Below are 23,064 nucleotides of genomic sequence, written 5' to 3' on the forward strand. Positions count from 1 at the left end.
AAAAACTTATTTCTTCAGTAGGGCCAAAATATTATGGTCAGTGTCTTGAATTTTTAGTATTAAATTTCAGAAGAGAATTGCATGCATTTATTTACACTGAGACCTTCTGCTGAGCTAAATTAATGTTCTGCACAGCTGAAACTGGTAGAAGATGGCTCACAGCCATATTTCTGCTCCCCAACTCCTGAATTGGCTAAAAACCAAAAAAGCCCTCATGACTATATTAGAACTGCCTTGTTACTAGCCTAAGTCCTAGTAGGAGCATTGTACAGGATCAAAATGCCGAGAAGTGGAATACTCCCTACATTAACTCAGAGCTTTCTCTATAGCCCTTGGGGATTTGACTATACTCACAGTGAAAGGTTCTTCACTGACATCATGGGTCAGCTTTTTGACTGCCTTGCCGGCAGTGCAAAACATCTAGAGCATGGGCCACATGGGTCTCTACAGCTCACCTATACTACTTGCACACACCAGCTACCACAACTTTTCCCATTCAAAGTTGTGGGGCATAGGCATGTAGCACACCTTCAGTGAGGTTGAAAGCAGTTTATGACTTCTCCTTCAGCTAGCTATCTGACACCATGCCAGATCTGTTGGGACTTCTGAAGCCTAAGAGGTACACCAACACAGCAGCATTATTTCTCTCTTGGGTAAACATCACCCACTCATTAAAGCTCATTCATAATAGCGTTCTAAGCAATTTAATAACACCAAATAATAATCTTCTACAGCATCTTTCACCAATAAATCACAGAATTCAACAGTAAAAATGGGAAAGCTCAGAGGGATTAAATTGTATCTCCAAGATCATTCAGTGTAATAGCCAGGAACAAAACACATTTATTAAATAAATTCAGTCCACTGGTCTGTTAGGCACACTTTTGCTCTGCTTCTGTTCATTTGTACTTTGACAACTTAGGAGAAAAACCCTCTTCCTACTCATGAATCACAAACAGAAGTTCATTATTTCAACTGATTTTGTAATCTCTTCTCCCCTCAGTAGTGGTATGGCTGGATTTCATACAGATAGGACATGATAATCTCCCCACTTCTGATAACAGAGCAGTTACTTTCACAGACCTGGACCTCATAATACCACTCCGTTTATATTCATCTGTATGGGGAAGAACTTATATTATGCCTGTTACCCCAAATCTTCAAAATATTTTTTCTAACCAAAACCCAAGCTTTTTATAATAGGACATTCAAGGAGGACTCTATTTTGCTACCATTAATAAATAACCTAATGTCTCTATTCTTGTAAGAGAAACAGGCATCTTTTTTCTCTACAGACACTGCAAAGTCTTCAGCATAAGAATTGCCTTTTATATGCCATGCAATTGCATTGTACAAAATCAGACCAGTCTCAGGTTCTAGAATTGTTTCAGTCAGAGACTAACCTGTTACGTGTAGATATATATGCCTATTGGATGTGCACATAAAACCTGGCACTTTGTGCTGTTCCCTTCACTTGGCCTACGTTCACAAGCTACATTAAGGCACACTTCTGAAATCTTGCTTTTTTTCAATTTGATTCCCATCACTGATATCAGGCCTACATATTACTAAATATGTATTCCGTTTAATACATCTAAAATAAAAAGACACAGAAAGCAAAATCTACAGGTCACCACCATAAATTTTGCAGAATCTCCATGCATATGTTCCACAAACTTCTCTTTCACTCTGTTTTCTATCTGAATGCAATTAATTATTTGCAGAGAACTTGATTTTGGATCTGTTATCTAAAAAGTCCTCTTTTATTTTGACAAGTCTTCTTTTATGACAAAAGATACAGAGGTTCTGTTTTATAGTTTTTGTTCCAATGGAACTTGTCTCAAAGTTCCTGGGACAGCCAAGGAGAATAAAGATTTTCTGAACCTTTTTTTGTCTGTGCACTCCAAACAAGCGTCCAAAACCATTCTTGCAAGCTTCCTATCAGCGGGACCTCTATGACCTTCAGTGAGCCTCTAAATAGAAAAGGCATATGGTTGTATTCCCCTTTACCTTTATTTTTATACAAAGCACTGTGTACTCTCAGGCTGCTACAAACATGTGCAAAAAAACTACCAGTTCCACTTAAACTCTGGCAGACAGACTGATATCAGACTGTTATCAGTATAATAAAATTACAGAACAGTTCTGAGCCTGATTCAAGATCCAACAGCACCTGTGGCAATGCCTCCATTCAGGTAACTATGGTTTGTATCCAGACATAAGGCTATGGGGACACTGGTAAATGTCTGTACAATCTTGCACCATGGGAGCACACTTAAGTTTCCTGGTAACAGGAGGTGGCCTTCTTGACTGGAAAGTAATACTAGTGAGCAATTGCTTTTCTACTGTCTTGTACTCTTGTTTGAGGAAACAGTAAGTATTGTCCTACTGTAGCTTTGGTTTTCCCTTGTCTGTATTTGTTGCCATCATTTCTTTAAGCTCTTTAAGCTAATGAGCTAGCACTACAGTCATCAAAAGGTACTTAAGGGAATAAAAAGCTTCTCATACAGTGTCCATGTCCTTTGTCTTAAGGTATTTTTTTAAACTGCCCTACTACTGAAACAGTATACTTGCCATATTTGATCAAATGTTTGAGTAATGCTTGGCTACGGTAGACTTAAAAAAAAAAATTACTATGAAGCTGTAACATAAGTAATTGGCTCAAATAAAGCTGAGTAAGAACCAGGAGGTTTTTGGAATGATTTAGAAGTGGTGCGTTTTGCCCATTTGTTCAATGTTTTAACTCTTCAGCTCTCATTATAGCTGACATTTTTTACATCATGCCTACCACTGTGGCATCAAAGTACGTCAAACAGTGAGTATCAAATCATGCTGATACCCCACTGGTTTCAAATGAAGCAAATTTATACCAATTCCCAGTTTTTTCTGATGTTGTGGTAAGTCTCAAAGTGAGATGTTTTTCCTGTATTCTTTCTGTGACAGAACATTTGCTAACTTCAGGAGAAAGTTAGATAAATACAGATTTGAAGGTCAAACTGGTATCACATGACTTTGCTAAATATAGATGCTTAACAAATGAAAGAGCTTCAAAGGTATTGGCATATTTTTCTTGGTGCACTTCTAAGTCTGCATGTATGCAGACTACTTCTCTCAGTACATAACATCACAAAGATGAAAATTAATAAAATAAACAGTATCTTGGTAGGTGTTGTCAATGTATCCCTTCTGGTTTTCTTAAGGCAAAGTGCAGCAGGATATGCCTAATCTGCAATACTTAACTCTCATTTCACAAATCTGTCACTGAATGATATTCTGAGGAGAGGAAGCACAGCGTTTTAATATTCTCCTAACCTGTATGAAGCATTGGAATGAAACTGTTGTTAAAAAAGCCTTCTCCATAAAATGACATTGCAGTGCGTACAGCATTGCACAAGCAGAAAGACAAAGATGGTTAAACAATGAAAATGTACCAATAGTGAATTGAAATAGAAGAGGAATATTTAAAGAGCTTGTCTCACATATTTTCCCTGTTTAAAGACAATTTCCGTTGAAAATGGCTCTGAAATGAACTGGCTGTGCTTGTACATTTCTCCTTGCAATACTGCCCAGTATCCTGGGACCTTTAATGCAATATGTGCTGTCAGTACTACAACAGTTTACAGATGTGCAGTCAGACTTCTTGCTATTTATAGATGCCTCTTCTGCAAACAGTACTCTGTGGAGTTGTAATGCAGTAGCAGGCATGGTTTTTGATTTAGTGCTTACATCACATTCATTTAATAAAATTTTACTCTTCACCTGGCACGGCAAAGGAGGCATATTTATCAAGGTTAAGCAGAGGGAGCACTATTAGGAAGAAAAATGTGGAATTGATGAGGGAGCAGGACACCTACTAGGAGAACTATCTGAAAGGAGGAGACATTTGGCAGAGATGTTGAAAGAATAAAGGAATAGTCATGTGCTCACTCACACTGAAGTGGTGCTTTTGTTCTTTTTTACCTCTACAGGGCAGCTGGGGAGGAGGGTCAGTGCCGCCCGTGCACGTAAGGGCAAAGCTGCTGAAGTTGGTTGGGGTGTAATGTCCTCGGGGGTCTGTATATTGCTGTGCTGATTAACTATGTGTTACGCGTTCAGACAGAGTGCCAGGCACAGTCTATTAATAGAAACGGGGAGTTTGGCACACACTCGTACTTTCGCCTGTCTCCTTCTCACATGCTCCCAGAGAAGCTGGGACTGCGCATCCTGCATCCTTCTGCTTTTCCAGATCTGAGACTTCGCACACTGCTCTACCCCTTGAGAAGTCTCAGTGAGGTCAAGACAGCCCTAGACAAGTAAATAAGGGCTGCTCAACCCCAGTGTTGCTGAGATGGGAAAGACTGAGGGAACCGAAAGTGATAGGGCGGGGGGCGGCTTTCTTGCAGAAAACCTGAGAGCTCGCAGGGTACCCTCTCGGGTCGAAGGCAATGCAAAGCTATTCTCGGCACTGTTCAGGCCAACCGGGCGCAAGTCGGAATGCTCCTCTGCCCTCCGCCCCCACCTCGGGGCAGCTCTGCTTGTTAATATCCGGAAGGCTGCAGAGAATCGGATACTCCTGAAGTCCCCCCAAACAATCCTAGCAAAGCCTCCACGGCGTTCTGCCAGACGAAAAGCACTCAGAGCTGGCCACGGTGCTGCCTCATGAGACCTTCTTTGCGCCTTTCAGCCTCCTCAAACACACAAACAACCGTTCCCCTTCCTTACCGCCGCACACACCCGCCCCTCCTCCCAGTCCCCCGTACCCACCATGGAGCCTCACCTCCGTCCAGCCCGCGCCGGCTCACCCAACTTCTCCGGGAACCAGCCGTAAAGCGGCGGCTTCCAGGAAGCAGCCCGAGCGACAGTGGGGTTCAGCGGGGTGCAAAGTTCTCTGCCTAGGGGGAACGGCGGGCGCGTAAAGGAAATCACAGTAGCAACGGAGGAAGGGGCTAGCCGAATGAGCCAGGAAAGTTTATCTGCACTTACTGCTGCTTCTGCTCAGGGATCTATGCTCGGGGCTGGGGAGCTCGGGCGCCGGGCTCTGCCTCGCGTCCTTACCTCGGTGCTGTCGGCAGCGTTCTCCGCCATTTTCCTCCTCAGGAGCAGGCAGCGGGAGGAGTGTTTCATTCCCATAAGAGCTAGCCAAGGGGTTGGGGCTTCGGGGTTGGTGTTTTGTGTTTTCAAAGATCTCCGAACACTGGTGTGCGCCAAAGGATAGGGAGAAAAAGAATTGTGGAAAACAGCAGTAAATCAGTCAGCTTTGTCCTTTCTGCGTCGTCCACGGGAATGTTTGTCTCCTCTTAGCATCGGGAGCTCCTTGGGCACTTTGAAGTCCTCCTTTTTCTCCCCTCTCCACCTCCAGCGAGCTCTTGGAGAGAGAGGCAGCACACGCTTCTCAGGTTAAACTAAAAGGCTGTGGGGCTGCGAGTCCTCTCCTTCAGAGAAAACAGTCGAGGCTAAACAAGAGAGAAGCACCAGCTAATCTGAACTTGGACGTGCAGTGACCAGCTGGGCATCTTTGTGTCCTGTGGCTACTCTTCCAGAGACAGAGGGAGCCAGAGACAAACCAACAGGACAAGGAAATCATAGCCCTTTTATTTTTCTTATTTGGGTTTCTTTCTCTCTAGGTCCCAGGAAACTTCCTTTAAAGATTTTCACAGAATTTGCCACCCTCTTTCTATGAATGCCTTCTGAAATATCAATCCCTCCTCCTTCCTCCCCCTTTCCTCGTTCTCGTTCTTCTTCTTCCTCCTCCTCCTTCTCCTTCCTTCTTCTCCCTCCTCCTCCCTCCCGCTCCCTCCTCGTGACGTGCCCTCTCCCTACCCTTTCTGTTCTTGGGCAGAGCTTGGTGCCCTTTTCTGGGAATTGTATTCACCTGCTTTCGTAGAAAAAAACATTGTATCAAGATCCCCGCACCCGTCGCCAACACCCGCTCGCACACAAGCATGCATTCACACGTATGGACACACACACTGTGCTCGTCTCACACAGACATGCACAATTTTTTTTCTTTCCCATCCTTCCTCTTCTTTTGAATCAGCAACGCTTTTCTTTGCAAGGACTCTTGGCAAGGCTCTTAGAGGGCAACCGAAGAAGCCTGATCCAGCTTTTTTCCTCCGAGTTAAGTAGCAAAGCCGCGTTCTTAATATATCTTCTCGCGCCTGCTCTCAGCTTCTGGTTTACTTGAAGCCTTTCAGCAGGATGGACACTCTTGTCAGATAGCCGTGAACTGCAGAAATATAGTCCCGATCCGGATGCAGCTCCCGCTGAAAAAGGGGGGGGGGGGGGGGGGGGGAGAAGGGGAGCGGAGGCGGAGGTCTTGCTGGGGAGGGAAGGGGCTAAAGGTGTTTTGAACTTCTTTTTAGCCTTTTCCTAATTACATCTTCATCTGTGGGAGTGCGTTGCCACCTTCCCCACACATTTATCTTGCTTTCACTCCTCCGGGAACTTTCTAGTTCTGAGTTGTCAGCTGGGAGGATTAGGTTTGCCTCACTCGTGATCCTGTGGGTAAGGGCTGTAAAGGGGGTGTATTACATAATTAATCCTTCCAATTTCACTTTGCAGCTCCATCTCCAGCCCACTGTTCTCACGTTTCTGTTTTGCTCTAATATGGAGGAGGTGAGAAAATAATGCTGGTGTGTGGGTGTGTGTTGCCTGAAGGATTTCAAGGACCAGGATTGCTGCTCTCTGAACAGTTTGAAATAATTTCCTCTGGGGGTGGCAATGGAGACCTGAAGAAGAGGTTTGAAATATTACTTTCAATGCATATTTTAAGCACATATCCATCTCAGATGCTGCATCAGTAACAGATTATGATAGATCTGGGGCGTTAAATTTTTGTCCCCTGCAGCCTATTTTAATGTCTTTTAGTTAGAGTTTATCCTCAGCTGACCTCTGTAATACTGACATACCATGAAACATTGCTAAAACAACAGGAAGTCCTGTGGCACCCCGGAGGCTGAAATATTCCTGAGGGTAGGGGAATGGAGGTAAAGAATGTGAATTAAAGACCAGAGAGCAAAATTATTCTCCTACTCCATGGGGATGAGGAGGTGGGGCCAAGAAAATTAAATAAGCAAATTTCTCCCTTTTACTTGAATGACCCTCACAAATTCTTGTTCAGACAGATTAGTAGGTATGAAATACATTTCATGGATTTGTAATAAATTACATAGAAGTAAGCAACCCAGGGAAGCAGAGCGTGTGGTAGGCTGAAATGTCAAATGACAAGGAGAGTGTGCCATGCAGGGCACAATGATACCATATGAAAAGGTTTCAGAATGTGAGAATATGTTATAGACACACATGCCATACAGCTTGAGGCTGGACCTCTATGAGATATATTACAGAGGTATTTGATCACTCAGTTTTTCACAGGCCTCTGATTTCCTGCTACACCTTTCAGCCCACATTTATTGTAGCACCTTGAGTTCTTTCATTAGATCCACACTACTTCTAATTTTTTCAATAATCTTCCACATCACCTTTGTTTATAAAGTAGAATTTTATTTCACACCTTCTAGGCATGAGACTCAAATGATGACAGAAGTGGAAGCAGGCCATTCATCTTTTTCTTTGGGACATTCATAGAGATCTTGAAGGTCTTAAAACCCTTCAAACATGAAAACCCCTACAGCCATTGCTGCTCGAAGCTATTTTAGAGTATTCCAAAGCTACCCTCACAGTCTTGGGCTATGGACTTCTAAGTGGAGGGATAAGGAAAAAATAATCTGCAAATATAAATTTTATGTCTCTGCAATCTTTGTCACAATGTTTTTCACTGCTCTGTCATGAACGTCTGCTGGTTAGTGAGTGCATGAAGTTTTAGTCAGCATTTATTTGGGCTAACCTACATAGCTTTAATTTGTATTCTCTATTTTTAGGTGATACACACAGATAAACTTAGCCTAATTAAGTATTTTAAAATAAACCAGTGTTCTATATACAGAAAAAGAATTAGAATTTTCAAAACTACTCCAGGGCATATTTTCCAGTTTTCTCTGACAGCTGGGTCTGTATTTCTGGTACAGCTCTTTAGTCAGCTAAATGAGGCATCAGATTTTTGAGAGCACTCAGCGACTGGCAAAATGGGTAGGCAGAGATTTAATATAACCTTCCTCCTTCTGCTTCAGATACTGCATGACTTGCCCTGGCACCTATTCTTATCCTCTTCCACCTCTTTGTCAATACAGATGATACCTGATGGCTCATCCTTGTCTGCTTTACAGACACCAGGAAAACCTTCCAGTATCATGGTTTCTAGCATCAGCATGAATGTTTTGGTCCTGAATGCCTTTGGAAATCTGCCAGGTGGTTGGTATCATCACTCCTCCTTTTATGTTCTATATGTGATGGAGGAAACTACTTTGAAAACACATACCATTTGCTCTAATCTGTTTTATTCCAAAGGAAAAGTTATTTGTCCTTCAGGACTTTTTTTTATCAGTCATGGGTAGAAGTTATTCCTTTCAAGAATCAATTACCAGTCAGGAGGCTGAAAGCAGTGTGTTTACACATACAGATGTCTGTGTGCACACACAGATACTTTGCCAGTCCTTCAGTTTGAATACTGGCCTCTGTGCAAGTCCCTCTTGATACTGAAATTCACAGGAACACTGAACTTGAGGAATATGAGCTTTCATACAGTTTAGGGGATAAATTCTGCCCTCAGTCATGTGAATACAAATCCTGCTCTGGTTACCTAAGGACATCTGTGGTTACCTAAGGGTGATAGTTGGCCATTGGAACTGAGCTTGGGAACATATTTCTGATCCCCTGTTTTGTTAGATCTCAAGAAAAAAAGAGTACTGTAATGAAGAAAATGTGGTAGTGAAAGTGCCTTTGTAGCAAAGCCAGGAGATGTCAAAAGTATCTTCTGAATTTAAATATATCATGTATAAGTACATGTGAAGGTCACAAAGTATTACAAATGGAGTGAGGTGGTGCTGAAGAGAAAATGGCAAGGGAAGCATATATTACTTCAGACCTGCAATAATAGCAGCTGTGGTTGAGGCTGCTTTGCCACTTGCTGAGTGAGGTAATAATGCTGTGCTGGCCCTCAGAAGATCCAGCCTTATTGCCAGCTTTGTCATTAACTTGGATGAAATCCAAATATCTGCATTTGAGGTGGGATAATCCTGTGCATCGGTACAAACTGAGAAATTGCATAGCAGTCCTAATGGAAAGCGTCTGGGGGTTATGGGGTGGGGGTGGAGCTAGGTTGAATACGACTCATCATGCTTTCTCACTGCATAAAAGGCAAACTGTATAATTATGTACATTAAATGGAAAGTGGCCAGTAGAGTGAGGGAAGTATGATTCTCTCTCTACTTCGCACTGGTGAGACTGCATCTTTGATTCTGTGTCCAGTGCTGGGTCCCCTGATTCAAGAGGGATGTGGGTACATTGGAGATGGTCCAGTGAAAGACTGCTATGATGGTCTTTTAGGGTACTAACCTCTGAGGAGAGCTGGGCTTGTTTGGTTTGGTGAAGAAGAGGACAAGGGGCACCCAGTAGTGGCTTATGACCAGCTTTAAGGATTGTAACTAAGATGAGCCAAACTCCTTGTGGTGCAGTCAGATGATATGAAAAAGGCCAACAGCTGCAAGTTGTGGCTTGGGAGGTTCAGATTCAATATTAGCAAAACAAGTGTGCCTCCACATAAAAAAGCCTAACCTTTCTTTGTGCTTTATACATCAAGGAAAGCCTTTTTATTTTTTTCAGTTGCACATCTGAGCCTGAGGATAATATCAGTAAAATATGGGATCTGCAAAAGATAAAGCTGAGGACATACACGAACAGGAGAACATCTTTTTCCTCTGATAAAACCTTTCTCCCCAAAATAATTTTTTGGGGGAAGAAGATGGAACGAAGTTGCTGCTGTGATGATTCTAACTGAAGTAGGTAAGAATTACTTAAAACATTGAAAATTTGGTGTCATTTCAAGTAGGAGGCAATAGCAGTGCTCCAGTTGAACAATGGGCAGGAAATATAAGGATGAATAAGGAGAGGAAGAGAAAATATGAATAAGGAAGGAGGTTAGGTGGAGGACTGGCAGAAGACAACTGGCAAAGAAAGTGAAAAAATGTGTAGCAAAGTTCTGCATAGGGAAGTATAGGGTAGCCATGGTAGGCAAAGAAAAGCAGCGATGAAAAAGCTGAAGACAGGAGAAGGTAATATAGAATAGAAGTTTGTGTCACAGATAATATTCGTAAGGCCTGGATCAATGTTAAACCACTACCTTTATTACACTAGAATTTCTGTCATATAAAACAGAGTCCAAACCTCCCTGCTACCCCCATTTATACAGCTTTGGACATCTCTTTCGGAATCACTTATTCACAGGTCATAAGTAAGATTAAACCAGGAAACTTCAGCTTTCTTAATAACTTGCATCTTGATGAAAGGAAGAAGACAGGGCATAAGTGGGCTGGAAGAGACTTCTCCCCTTCTGTTTCACCTCAGACTTCAGCAGAAAGACTGGGCATCATGTGCCTTTCTTCCTTGTTGTTTGTTTAGAAAAGCAGGGAAGGGCTTTACAAAGAGACTGGGAGCAACCATTGGGCTATAAATCCACTTCCTAGCTGGCTGAGAAAATACTGTAGCAAAAATCTATTCCTGCTCCAAAATCCCCACCAAATTTCTTTTGTTGTCTGATCAAAGGAAGACACGGGGCAGGATCCTTTTGTGGTATCACCTTGCATTTTTCTTTCAAGTCAGTAGCACTGTAGGAATTTAACAGCTGTCATTTTTGTCCTTTAAGTGAAAAACTGCCATAACTGATGAGCCAAAGGTAACTAGTTCTCATAATTTTTTTTCCTTTTTTTTTTCTTCTGCGATCTGAGAAATTTACTGGGTTTGAGTGATGTTAGTTCTTTACCTGTTATTGAAGGTAATATTATTGGTCAGAAAATCACAGTGATTTCCTTTGCCTCAAAATATACATTTTGTTTGGTAATCTCTCCAATCTCTTCATGTACCTTTTATCCCCTCCATGTGTCTCAAAAACACCAGTAGTTCGAATATTTACCTTATTTCTTGCAATTCACCCATGTACATTCTGAAGATTCTGAAGTTAATTGTAATTGACACTGTGAATTTAAATATTTTATTTATGCTGCTCCTTCCTGGTCCTCTAGCTTTCCTTATTAACTTTTTTCCCCATGTATCATCATCTTCTTATCCTTCTTCATGAACATGAACGCATTCTAGCCTTCTGGTAATCGCTGCAGTTTTCAACCACAGATGCTAGGTTTGAGTGAGGAAGGGTCTATCAGAAGCTAAAGTCATCTGAGATACCCACTGCCACAAGCTAAGAAGATATGTCCAGGGCTCAGAGAATTCATTGTTAAATTATAGAAACCTTTTCATGAACTGAAACCTTAGCTATGCTTACAGGTAACGACACACCAGAGAACTACCTTATCCCTTGTGGATTCATCACAAGAATTTTTTTTATATTTCTAAGGTTATAGACTTTGTTTTATTTCAAAACAGAAACTCTATTTTGCAGTCAAAAAAATCTGAACACTTAATCTAAATTTAATGAAAATGTTCCTTCCATTTTTTTCATTGTGAGTGCTAAACTTTTAAAAAGTGGTGACCAGGTCAGCTGGAATGAAGTCCTATTCTGACAACTTCTATATAGGCCAACAAAGTGGGTGTCCAATCCTCTATGGATTAGAGGAGCTAAGCAGGCTATTGAGAATTGAGATTACTCTAATGGCAGGGATAAATGGGCATAATATCATGGTATTTAGACACTGACCTGCGTAAGAGATAATACAACGTTGTTCAATTCTCACCTAACTTTTTGAACCATTACAAATCACATGCACTCAGAACAGACAACAAAATACCTCTGAAGTTTGATAGCAAAGTCTTCTTCAAGTTATGAGGAGCCTAAAAAATATTATCCAAAATATTTTCCCATATAACGTAAGAAAAACATGGATATACTGGAATGAGTCCACTGAAGGGCCACAAAAATAACTAAGTAACTGGAGAGCTCCCTCATACAACAACAGGCTGAGAGCACTTGATGGGAGAGGGGGTAAAGAAGATGGAGCCAGACTCTTCTGGTACTCAGTGAAAGGACAAAAGGAAATGGGCACAAATTGAAATACAGGACGTAATAATGTAAGAAAACCCTCTTTTTTACTGTGAGGGTGCCCAAAGACGTTTTGGAGTCTTCTTCCTTAGACATATTCAAAACCTGACTATAACTGGCCCCAAGCAACTTGCTCTAGTTGACAGTCCTTTGAGCGGGGGGTTGGACTAGATGATTTCCAGAGTTCTTTTCTAACCTCAGTGGTTCTGTGATTCTGTGTGATTCTGGAAGATCTATGAAAATCACTCAGATGGCTCTGTCAGGTCTGGCAAATAGCCATCTGTCTTCTTGCTTTCTCTTCCATATTACTCCTGAAGCCTTGAAACAAGAACATTATATATACACTCTAGTACCAAGGTGATTTGATAAGTGCAGCCAATGCTTTCACAGAAAAAAATGCACTGAGAGAAGTGAAAAATTTGTGCTTGCATTCTATTCTTGAGTGCTCAGGAGAGGAGGCGTGTAATTTTATTTGAAGAGCTAAACCTTATTATAGTGTCATCCCCGTACGCTATCAATGGGTAGAGAATATTGCATCTAAGCACAGGGTTTATCAGAAAGAAAGTGAAGTAATACTCTCAGAATCATTAACCCATCTTTACTGAAATGAAATGCAAATCATGAGCTTCCATCCTATCTTGTCACATTCTGCTCTTGTGTGATAGCTTTTAAGAAACTTTCCTTTCTGAGAAAAATTCTACCTTCTGCCTTATATTGTTTGCTGGAATCTGAAATGGAATTTTTGTATTTAAATAAAAGACCCATTTCTGTTTTATCTGCCATGCTTTTCTTTCCTGGTTGATTATAGCATGCATAGCAAGTCTGAGGAGAAGACCAAATCAGGAAAAAGGCCCCTATTCATTCAAACAAGATATTTTGTTGCTTTGTAAGTATCAAATCGTAGTTGTTTCTTTTCTTCTTAGGCTACAGTCTGTGCTTAAACTTTTAAACTGTTGTGTCACATAGGGTTGAAGGAATTTAACTACACCACAGATGAAGATGTAACAATGAGATTATTCCTCTGTCCTTTGCCCAAGGTGGGCACTCTTGTCTTGGTTTCTGTCACTTTCTGTTTTTCACCATTCTCAAACTTCCTTTCTTTTTCTTTTCTTTTTTTCCTCTCACCTATGTTGAGGGATAGACTATTGATTTCTTGCTAGATTTGAAAATGCTAGAGGTATTTATTTGGCTTCTTCAGTGATATGCATAAGGCTTTGGGAGCACTCCTGTAAAGCATTTTAACTGGAAGATCTATGGAAATCACTTAGATGGCTTGTCAGGTCTGGCAAATAGCCATCTGTCTTCTTACTTTCTGTTCCATAACCGTCTTATACAGTAAGTCACCCTGCTGTGTGTCTCACTTTTTCCTCTTGCGAGCAATTTTCTTCAAACATATGCACATGTGTTCAGCTATCACTGTTGACAGGCATCCAACTGTAAATATGATAATAGGTTGGCATTTTTTTTTCTTCCCAGTTCGGTATTTTCCTTCCTCTTCCATTAAGGAAAATTGCCAAAATGCTACTGCCTCCCACTAAAACATGAAAAATAAGAAAGTCTGATCAGTACTGCATGTATTTCATGACCTGAGCTTATTTTCCAGAACCAGTCTAGAACTTAGCAAAAGTGAGGTTATACTTCTTTACAATGTTGCCTGATGATGGTCCCGAATAAATTAAATACAGTCAGGTGTTGGCCAGGTTATAGTGTAGAGTCAGCACTCTGAGGTGCCTAAGATGATGATTTTTCTGGCTGCAGAGCTCATCTTCCTGGGTTATTGATCTGGTTGTGGACTTCGGAAGAATCTTGAGATTCTGCTAGTTCACCTGTGGTCCCTGATAAAGAGAAGATCAACTTATACTAAACTCTGCATAATACAGGTATAATTGTGTGACCAATGTGTGGTGCCCATCTTCTCTCTTTCTTGAAACTAAATAAAACAGAAAATGGTAGAAGCAGAAGAGCCAAAACTGAGTACATGAACTTTATATGTGGTATACTTGTATTTTCTTTCAGGGAAAAAATGTTTCATGAGCAGTGCATAATGAGCTGTTCATAGTATTCAGAAACCTGCTTGATATAATAAAAACACTCTGGAAATATGGATGTATTGGGTATCATTTGTTGAAGTTGGAGAAGTCAGTATAGCAGAGATGTTCACACTTTGGATGACAGTGAAAGCTTGCTTCTGAGAAGGGAAAGGGAAGGGGAGCAAGAACACAGCTAGTACTACTAAAAGCAAGACAAAGCTTCGTTAAGGAAAGAGCTTTTAATACTAGCTATTTTTCTTACAGCTGTGGCCTAGAGGAGCCCATCAAGCTCAGAACCCCATTGTTCTAGGTACTGCCCTTCAGACCTGCTTTGGTAGTTTGCCACTAAGTAAATGAGATCAGAGCATTGTTTTCCTGATTCTTGCTTTACACTTGTGCCACAGAGCTCGAGTGAATTACATGCAACATACAACAAATTCCAGGAGGGTTGGGCCAGAGCCAGTTTTCAGGTCTATTTCAGTAGCTGACAGGATCTTCCTGTCCATAAATCTAAGAACTGGCATGCTGGAAAAAAAAACTTGAAACAAAATTAAAGCTGCTAGATCAAAACAGTACATAATTAAAAATGGAGGATTTAGGAAAAAGGTGATGCAGAATTAGAATTCTTGCAGCTAAGCTAATTTGTGTGATCCATTGCTTTTCATTAGGAACACTACCTACCACAGTGTGGAAACAACAATAGAATGGATGGGTTTAACAAGAAGGGTAAACCACTGCAACTCTGAATGAAAATGTTCTTATCTTTACTGCAGTCTTGGGACCTCTGTCTGACAAAATATGTAATCTCTTAATGACCAAAAAAAAAAAAAAAGGGAAGTGGCACATTCTCTCCCTGGCACGTAGCACATTCTGGAAATACATAAAAATGATGATTTATAAGTAGTAAGTCCATGTGGGTACCAGCTTCCAAAGAATTACCAGCTTGGTGAGGAGAAGAAAGGAAACCTACAGCAATCTAAAACATAGAGGATTCATGTTACAAGTAAATTTAAGGCACATTTTTTAAATGGCCTATGAAAGGTCATGTTCATTCTGTAAGAGTATGCGCTCAGGAGGAATTTGAGACATACTGGTCTCAAAAATAATATGCTATTCTGTGTCTTTTGCTATCAGAATAAATAAAAATAACCCCAACAACCTAAAGCCACAATGAATCCTATAATGGTCCCTGCAAATTGTGGTCAAACAGAGGTATAAACCTTGAAGAACAATTTTAATGGGAAAGCTTACTGAAGTTTCTAACATGAAACATGGGTGAAATACACACCTGGTTAGAAGTGTTAGATTTTCATGTTGTCTCTGTCACAATTTACTAGATGATTTTATCTCTCTTCCAATTTTGCAATTTATAATTTTAATATCTAAGTTAATATTAATCTATAGTATTAACCTGCATTTTGGGGGGTGGAGAATTAGTTGATGGCTGTACATGCTTTGTGTTGTACATGTATCATCTCCCAACCTGTGAGGAGGAGGGAGAGTGACCAAGGTTCTAATGATCCCCTCAGATTAAATTAAGGTGAAATGACACCAAATGATCAACTAAACATTTTATTTCAATGCAGAGGTAACTTGAACTTGAAAAGGCAACTCAAACTTGAAAACATGGAAAAGCATTGATGGTGAGGGTTCTTATTAAGAATATTTGTAAAAGATGAAGAGGAGAAGAAAGCGGCAGCAGGGAGAGAGTTGGGGTGGGGGGGGAAGAGATAGGGAAAGATAGGAGATATCACCACCCTTGGATCCAGTGCTGATGACAACAGACATGATGATCGTCCCGTAGTGGGCCCATGCCAGCCTCTTTGTTGTAGACTTTTATAGTCTAAGCCCCGCCTTCAGGTATGCCTCCTGTGAGCTTATATGGTTCTTTTTCCAGAGGTTTTGTGATCTTCTACACAGGTGCCATTGTGAGGGGTGGTCGCAAGGGGTCTTTCGGGCAGTCATGAGCCCCTTCCTCAAATAAACTTTGTATGACCTCAGCAAGATGTGAGGCCCAGCAGAACCTGGGGCTGTGCATCATCCTACACACCCCATGCCCTGTGTCCATCAATTCCTGCCTGCAGCTTGCTACATCCCACTTTATGACGTTTGAGACATTGACCCTTTCAGTCCCTTACAACATGATTAGAGACAATACAAAAGTCTCCCTAAGGGCAAAGTATTATTTAAAGCACTTCTTATATGTGACCCAAGGATGGGAGAGACCACCTGGGTTATCATTTCAGGTACTGTAATGGGACATCATCAGGTATTACCATGATATTTGTAATATCATTGTAAACAGCCATATACTGCAAACTATACTATACTAATTATTCCATACACTGCAAATGAAACATGCCTCATTGCCCAGTACAATCTTACAATTTGCAGTACAAAAGAGCAAAAAGTCCTCAAACTGTGGTTTACAAAAGGAAGAGAGCAGAAGAGATTGAGAGCATGGTCAAGTAGAGAGTATTGTCAAATAGTGTCACCTAATCTTGGTTATTCCCTAGGGCTGAATGTATTTTATGTTTTTAGATTAGATTTGTTAAATTATTTTGCCTCTCTGAATAATACTCTGCCATATCTAAAGGCTGTTTTATCTTCAGCACAACTATAGTTGAGAGTGAAGGACACATGAATTCTCACATCTGAAAACACCCTAAAAGGAAAGCAATCATGAATGGCACTTGTGACAAGATTTATGGAATTTTAAGTTTTAATATAATATAAGATTGAAATTCAAGTTTGTCCTATAGTTTGTGACCATTGCAGAAGCCTGTGAAAACCATAAAATGTCAGGATATTCCAACATGGTTTGTTGCTGTGCTTTCAAGTCTGGTCATCCTGATCTCTGAGCCATCAATTCCATGTATACTTACAGCTAATTTAAAATATGGTTGCTAAAGACTAATAGTTCTGTATATGTAGTGATGATGATTAGTATAGTATAAGTACTGACTTTTACCAAAAAGTGTGTTGCTGATGAATAAATTTAGAAAAATTTTAGTTTTACAGTTTACCACTGGCCTGCTTTCTCAGTTTTCTAAGCACTGTCATCCCAGCAATCATTAATTCCCTAACTGATATATAATATACAGATATATTCATTTGCAACAAGTTGCAGTGTAGCTGTGTATCTTGGCTATCTACAGATAGTTTCTGCTGGCTGAGACAACTAATTTGAGATAATGGATTGACATGATATGAGGTGGTTGACCGAATTCATAGTTGCCTTCTGTCATGGTTTAACCCTAGCCAGCGACGAAGCACCACACAGCCACTCACTCACTCACTCCCCACCCCAGTGGGATGGGGGAGAGGATCGGAAGAATAAAGGTGAGAAAACTCGTGGGTTAAGATGAGAACAGTTTAATAATTGAAATAAAATTAAAATAGTAGTAGTAATAATAACAAAAAATAATAAATAAAGCAAGTGATGCACGATACAATTGGTCACCAGCTGCCAACCAATGCCCAGCCTGTCCCTGAAGAGCGATCACTGCCCTCCAGCCAACTCCCTTCAGCTTATACACTGAGCATGACATCATATGGTATGGAATAGCCCTTTGGTCAGTTTGGGTCAGCTGTCCTGGCTGTGCTTCTTCCCAGCTTCTTGTGTACCTGGCAGAGGATGGGAAGCTGCAAAGTCCTTGACTAGTGTAAGCACTACTTAGCAACAATTAAACCATCAGTGTGTTAGCAACATTATTCTCATATTAAATCTAAAATGCAGCACTACACCAGCTAGTAGGAGGAAAAAAAACTTTTTCCAGCTGAAACCAGGACAACTTCACAACAAAGTATTTGACAAACCATTGCAGAAGCTCTCCAAACAGGAATTTCAGGCAGTCCTGGAGATATCCCCAAGCAGTTTCTGCTGTGTATAAGCCAATTGACAGGCTCTATTTAGTATGATATTGTCTCAGAGATGTCCCCAGGTAGCTGCTGCTGCAGAATTGACCAAACTGTACATAGATATTTGTAACTAGTCATTAGAACTGTTCTCGGAGATACAGAAACAGTCACTCATAACACTTAAGACATGTAAACTAGGTTTACACACAGAAGACCGTGTGCCAGCTGTGTTACAAGAATTCAGCAGAGCAGCAGTTTAGTGAGTCTCATCTGATTCAGCTGAAGATGCCTTTGCAAAGGCACAACAGAGACTTAGAGTGTCACTGTCCAGACACCAGCTGGCCAACCTGTTTGAGAGATTTGATTTCCTATGTGAACATTATCTTATGCAAACAATCCCAAGAAATCAGTATTTTTTAACAAAAATTTTATCTTATGAGTGGCTGTAACACCCATTCTCATGTACATCACCTCCATTAGAATGTTCATTGACTGAGGGGGAAATGTGTGGGGCCAAAACCCCATGAGAAACTGGGACTTTGGCTCAGAAGAAAACTTCCTTACAGAAAGGTAAACACCTACTGAGCTGGCATGACTAGAATAATTAAATTGGTGTTGGAGACCCAGAGATTGACATTTGGTCTACTGCTATGGAGTTGTTAAGGGTGTTACTTGTACTATTTAAAGTGCAGCTAGGCAGGTGTTACAAAAACACATGTAATTGGCAGAAATAATAGGACTTAACTATTCAAGGATATTTGCTACGCTAATCAACATATAACACCTCAGAGCATTCCACCAATCATAAAGTTAGAAATCCAGAAGTTGCTCATCCACCTCAGCATGAAGGGGAGAACTCTCACCTTCTGGAATGCCTAACTCTCGAGCACCTCCAGGGACACCTGGGACCAACCTCACGTGGCCAGAACGTGGGTCTTAACAGTCTGCTCCTCCAGAACACTGACAGCAAGGACAGAGGAAACAGAAATATCACTGCTCTGTAATGTTGTAGTATTTTATGCATCAGTAACCATTCACAAGGGCAATAAATTCCCAAACTCCTTCATGTTGATCCAATTATTGCACAATAATTAATGAATGTCCTGCTCTAAATGCCCTGATCTAAAGTGAAACAAAATCCCATGCATTGTGTTGTGGAGAAAGTGGCAAGTTGGGTTTTTTGTTTTGTTTTTCCAAAAACATGCAAACTTTTTGGGGTAGATTTGTACTGGCTTTGTAGGGAAGGTCTGTCTTCCAGAAAGACATACAATTATTTCCATCGAGGCTCCTACTTCAACAACACAATGGTCAATTCGAGTGTGCATGCCACAGTGGAACAATGGCTCAGGAGATTATTAGAGGAGCAGAGGTTTTAATCCCTAGATATCAGAACCAGAAATTTGCTGAAGCTGGTAGTTATAGAAATTATGGTCCTCTAATGGGCATTTATGTGAACCGGTGAATGAAATGATTTGCTGAGCTCAAGATGCAGCACAAAAAGGCAATTTTCTCAGCAGCAAGGCTGGTTGTCCATCGTTGTCTTTTTTGTTTGCTAGCCCACTTGTCTGTGTGGATGCAGGCTGATGCAGACCAGAGCACTGATTAGAATTACAAAACCAGTCTTTCTTTTTAAAATATTTTTAGTGGGTGTGACATTGTGCTGTAGTGTTTACTGTTATTCCATCTCATTTACTAAATTAATTTATTGTATAGCTGAAAAAAGAGCTGAACTAGCACAACGTTGGGGCTGTAGGAGGGTAGGTCCAAAGGGCAAGGTATAGAAATTTTGCCTTTAGCACTAAGAAAAACATGACTAAACCCACAGCTTCAATCCTCTGTTTATGGTGGAGGTAGTGATTTCTTAATGCCTGTACCAGCAATTTCAGTAAAGACTCCAATATTATTCTGAATATGCCAGTAGGTTTCTGTACATGGTCATTGAGATACTTCTACCATCTGAGGACTGACTTATTTCAGAATGAAGGACGGTGAGGTTTCTGGTAAAATCAGCTCTTTGAAAGGAATTACCATATGAGCATCACTAGGGGAAGGTGTGGGAATAGCACCTCGGGAGGGATAAGAAAGAGGAGTTTTAAACTGCCTGGAATTTACATCCCAAGTGTTCCTGCAGCTGTAATACTGAAATGCTGAAGTTCATTGTATTTATGCATTTCTGCTAATTATTTATATCATTATGACTCCACCAGTAACATTCTGTATAACCAAGAACTCCATGTCTAAATCTCAGCTTTCTTTTTTTTTTAGATTATTACATTTATTTTCCAAAACTTAAACAGACATCCAAATATCCATGCAAGAGAAGACATCTCTAAGCATACCCCCATGCCTTCATACTGTCCCCAGTTTTGTGGTGTTTGGGGAAAACTTGGAATGCTTGAGGATATGTTGTCTTTTATTCACTTCACTTGTATAATTTGAGGGACCTTCTATAGCCCTTCAGACTGTTTACAGCTCCTGAAACCTCCCTCAGGCCCTTGGTCACAGACTAGGTACCACAAGCACGTACATGGTATTACTGTTTTCCAAGAGACCTTGAACCTGCTGGAGGCTCCCTGTACAGAAGAGAACTCTGGTCTAAGGCACCATTTATGGCTGCTTCGGTGAGACCAAGCAAGTGGAACAGGAATAATATTATGGTCTTGATTCAGGGAATAAATAGTTAAACATTACTAATGCAATCTAGTGTAGCTCAACAAATGTTAGCCAGGATAATGAGGTAGCCTTGGGCTGTAAGATAACAGGAACAAACCTGCTCCATGACTAAAACTTGTTGCTTTGGGGGAGTCAGAAAGGCTTCAAGACAAGAAGCACCTAAACAAAGTTACACTGCAGAACTACCAAACTCCCTGAGGTTCCACTCAGAAGCACCCAGGACAAACATGCAACAGCCTTCACGACTGCCACTGTTGTAAGGGGCCTCAGGCAAGAATGCACTCAAGCACATAACCTTTGCAAGCCTGATGGGGAATGTCCTGGAGGGATGCAAACAACCTAGCAGCAGGAGCCAGTCAAACCAAGACAAAAGGAACTAAGGACATCTCCATCTAGATAAGAGTCAGAACACCAGTTGAAACCAACACACCTTGCAATACACTGTGACAAGAGTACTGGTGGGCCAACTCATGACCATATGTGGAAGAAGGGACTTAATGAATGGGTAATTAAGATGCAAGTATTATAATTAGTTCCAAGAAATCTAATGCATCTGTATATAATTGAGCAATATAAGCTTTGTCCATCATCCCCCTTGCACCCAGTGCTGCAATAAACATACCTGCTTTATAACTCTCCATGAGTTGTAGAGTTTGTTTCTGCGCCTCACTCTTAGGGTAGTTTCTTTTTGAACTAGATTTCTGATGTTAAATGTTGATAGATTTTTTTTTAAGTTAATAAAAACCATTAATAATTTTCTTGAATAGAGTTCATTTCATTTAAAGTGTTCCTTCACTGACTGAGAACTGGAGCATAGTATACATTCTGGGAGCCTAGAAGTCTGTAAGCAAGCCATATATTTCTAAGTAGACACATACAACTAAACTGAAGACTAGGTTCAGCTAGTAGGTAGAAAGGCAAAGTTGTTGCTTTATTCAGAAGCAATCTGAAAATTATACTTCTGTCGTGGTGAGGACAACTGCTATGTCATTGAGATTACTGACCACCAGGGAGTTTATCTTGCATCTTATGCCTTTAAAAACCCCCACGGCCACTAGTATACTTTCAGGAGCCAAATATGGAATCATACCTAATAAAAGTACAGATATTTCTGAGGATAAAAGTCAATATGAGATATTAGACAGGTGTGAAAGAGAGGGTTGATATCTTCAAGGATATGGCAGCTATTACAAAATAATGTAGAGATCAGTGATCATTATTGCACAAAAGGAGACTGAAAATGTTCAGCGTGTTTAGTATACCAAAACAGAGGCTGAGAGGAAAGCAATTACTCTATCAATACCCTAGGAATAAACAGAAGACACGGGAAGCTGTGTCTCTAAAGCTGCCCTTTCCTCACCTTTGGTTCCTCTTCTAAACAACCAATAATGTTTTGTGCAATTCCAAAGTTGTCTTCCCCTGCATCCCCTATTGTATACAACACCCTCAGGCAATAAACACTCCCTCAGTTTGAAAATGTGATCAGAGAGTTGCTCCTGATGACATAGCTTGATGGTTTTCACACCTGAACAGTGGGGCTAATGTCCTCCTTGTGGCTGGCACAGGACAGGGTGTCCATTTCACAGGAGCCACTGTTCTTCTCTGGCCTTGTAGAGCTGGGCCTTTGATGGGTTGCTGGCTTTCCCTGTCAGAGATTCCAGAGGCTGTAGTGAGCACCCAATGCTCTGTTGAGTTGACTCAAGTTGACTAAGGCTTTGGTGGTCCTACCTCTAATGACACTCCTACTCTACAGTTATTCTTAGAACTATTACTTGTTTTATCTACCACTACTCTGTATTACTAAATGTAGTAGTCACTTACTGAATCTGCAACTTACAGTATCTTGAAGGGACAGTTAAGGAATGGAGCATAGTGATTCCAGCTGAAAGGAACTTCAGAGCTGGCCCCTGGAGGCAAGACAGCCTCAAGAAGAGTGGAACATGATGCTGGCCTGCCAGGCCTAGGAGGTGTGGGGGACTGGTGAACCACACCAGCCTGGTGGGCTCCAGAGGAGGGATGACCTCACGGGAAGTGGGTCACCGCACTGGGCTCAAGAGGCGAGGTGGTCTCAAGGGGAGTGGAGCACTAGTCAAGGCCCTGAAGACAAGGCAGTCTCAAAGGGAATTGGCCCACCAGCCAGGCCAGGACAGCTTCAAGGGGCACAGGCCTCCCTGTTTGGCCCCAGAGACGGGGTCGCATCAAGGGGAGTAGAGCACCAAAACAGGCCCCGGCTGCAAGGCAGCCTCAAGGGAAGCACGGCATTTTCTTGAGCCAAGCTGATGACCAGGCAGCCTTGAGAACAGACCTTAATGTCAGGCCCTAGAAGCAGAGCAGCCTTGAGAGAAGCAGGCCTCCTTGCTAGACCCTGGGAGTGGGGCAGCCTGGAGTGCCCTGGACGACAACAGGTCCTCTCTG

General features: G+C 41.3%; 1 protein-coding gene and 1 long non-coding RNA gene across 7 annotated transcripts in view; one reads left to right on the forward strand and one right to left on the reverse strand.

Moving 5' to 3' along the window:
• Positions 1-5,706, reverse strand: part of PRMT8 (protein arginine methyltransferase 8) — a 76,835-nt gene extending 71,129 nt beyond the window's left edge. For 2 of the 6 annotated variants that reach the window (XM_064463588.1, XM_064463585.1), the window contains exons 1-2: positions 4,963-5,035; positions 4,757-4,871 (exon numbers count right to left, since the gene is read on the reverse strand). Coding sequence is in view for 2 of the 6 variants with exons in the window: in XM_064463573.1 (XP_064319643.1) it covers positions 5,035-5,109 (75 nt within the window). In the remaining 4 variants the exon portion in view is untranslated. Of the gene's footprint in view, positions 1-4,743; positions 4,872-4,962 lie in introns of all 6 variants that reach the window. The other 4 variants (XM_064463579.1, XM_064463573.1, XM_064463587.1 and 1 more) reach the window with 4 other exon arrangements.
• A 630-nt stretch (positions 5,707-6,336) lies between these two features.
• On the forward strand, positions 6,337-14,185 carry LOC135315452 (uncharacterized). Its single transcript, XR_010374914.1, has 3 exons — positions 6,337-6,718; positions 9,700-9,879; positions 13,844-14,185. It is a non-coding gene; the product is annotated as an uncharacterized LOC135315452 (long non-coding RNA).
• The last annotated feature ends 8,879 nt before the right edge of the window (positions 14,186-23,064 follow it).

The sequence above is a fragment of the Phalacrocorax carbo genome, chromosome 1, assembly GCF_963921805.1.
Source record: "Phalacrocorax carbo chromosome 1, bPhaCar2.1, whole genome shotgun sequence".
Taxonomy (NCBI): Eukaryota; Metazoa; Chordata; class Aves; order Suliformes; family Phalacrocoracidae; genus Phalacrocorax; species Phalacrocorax carbo.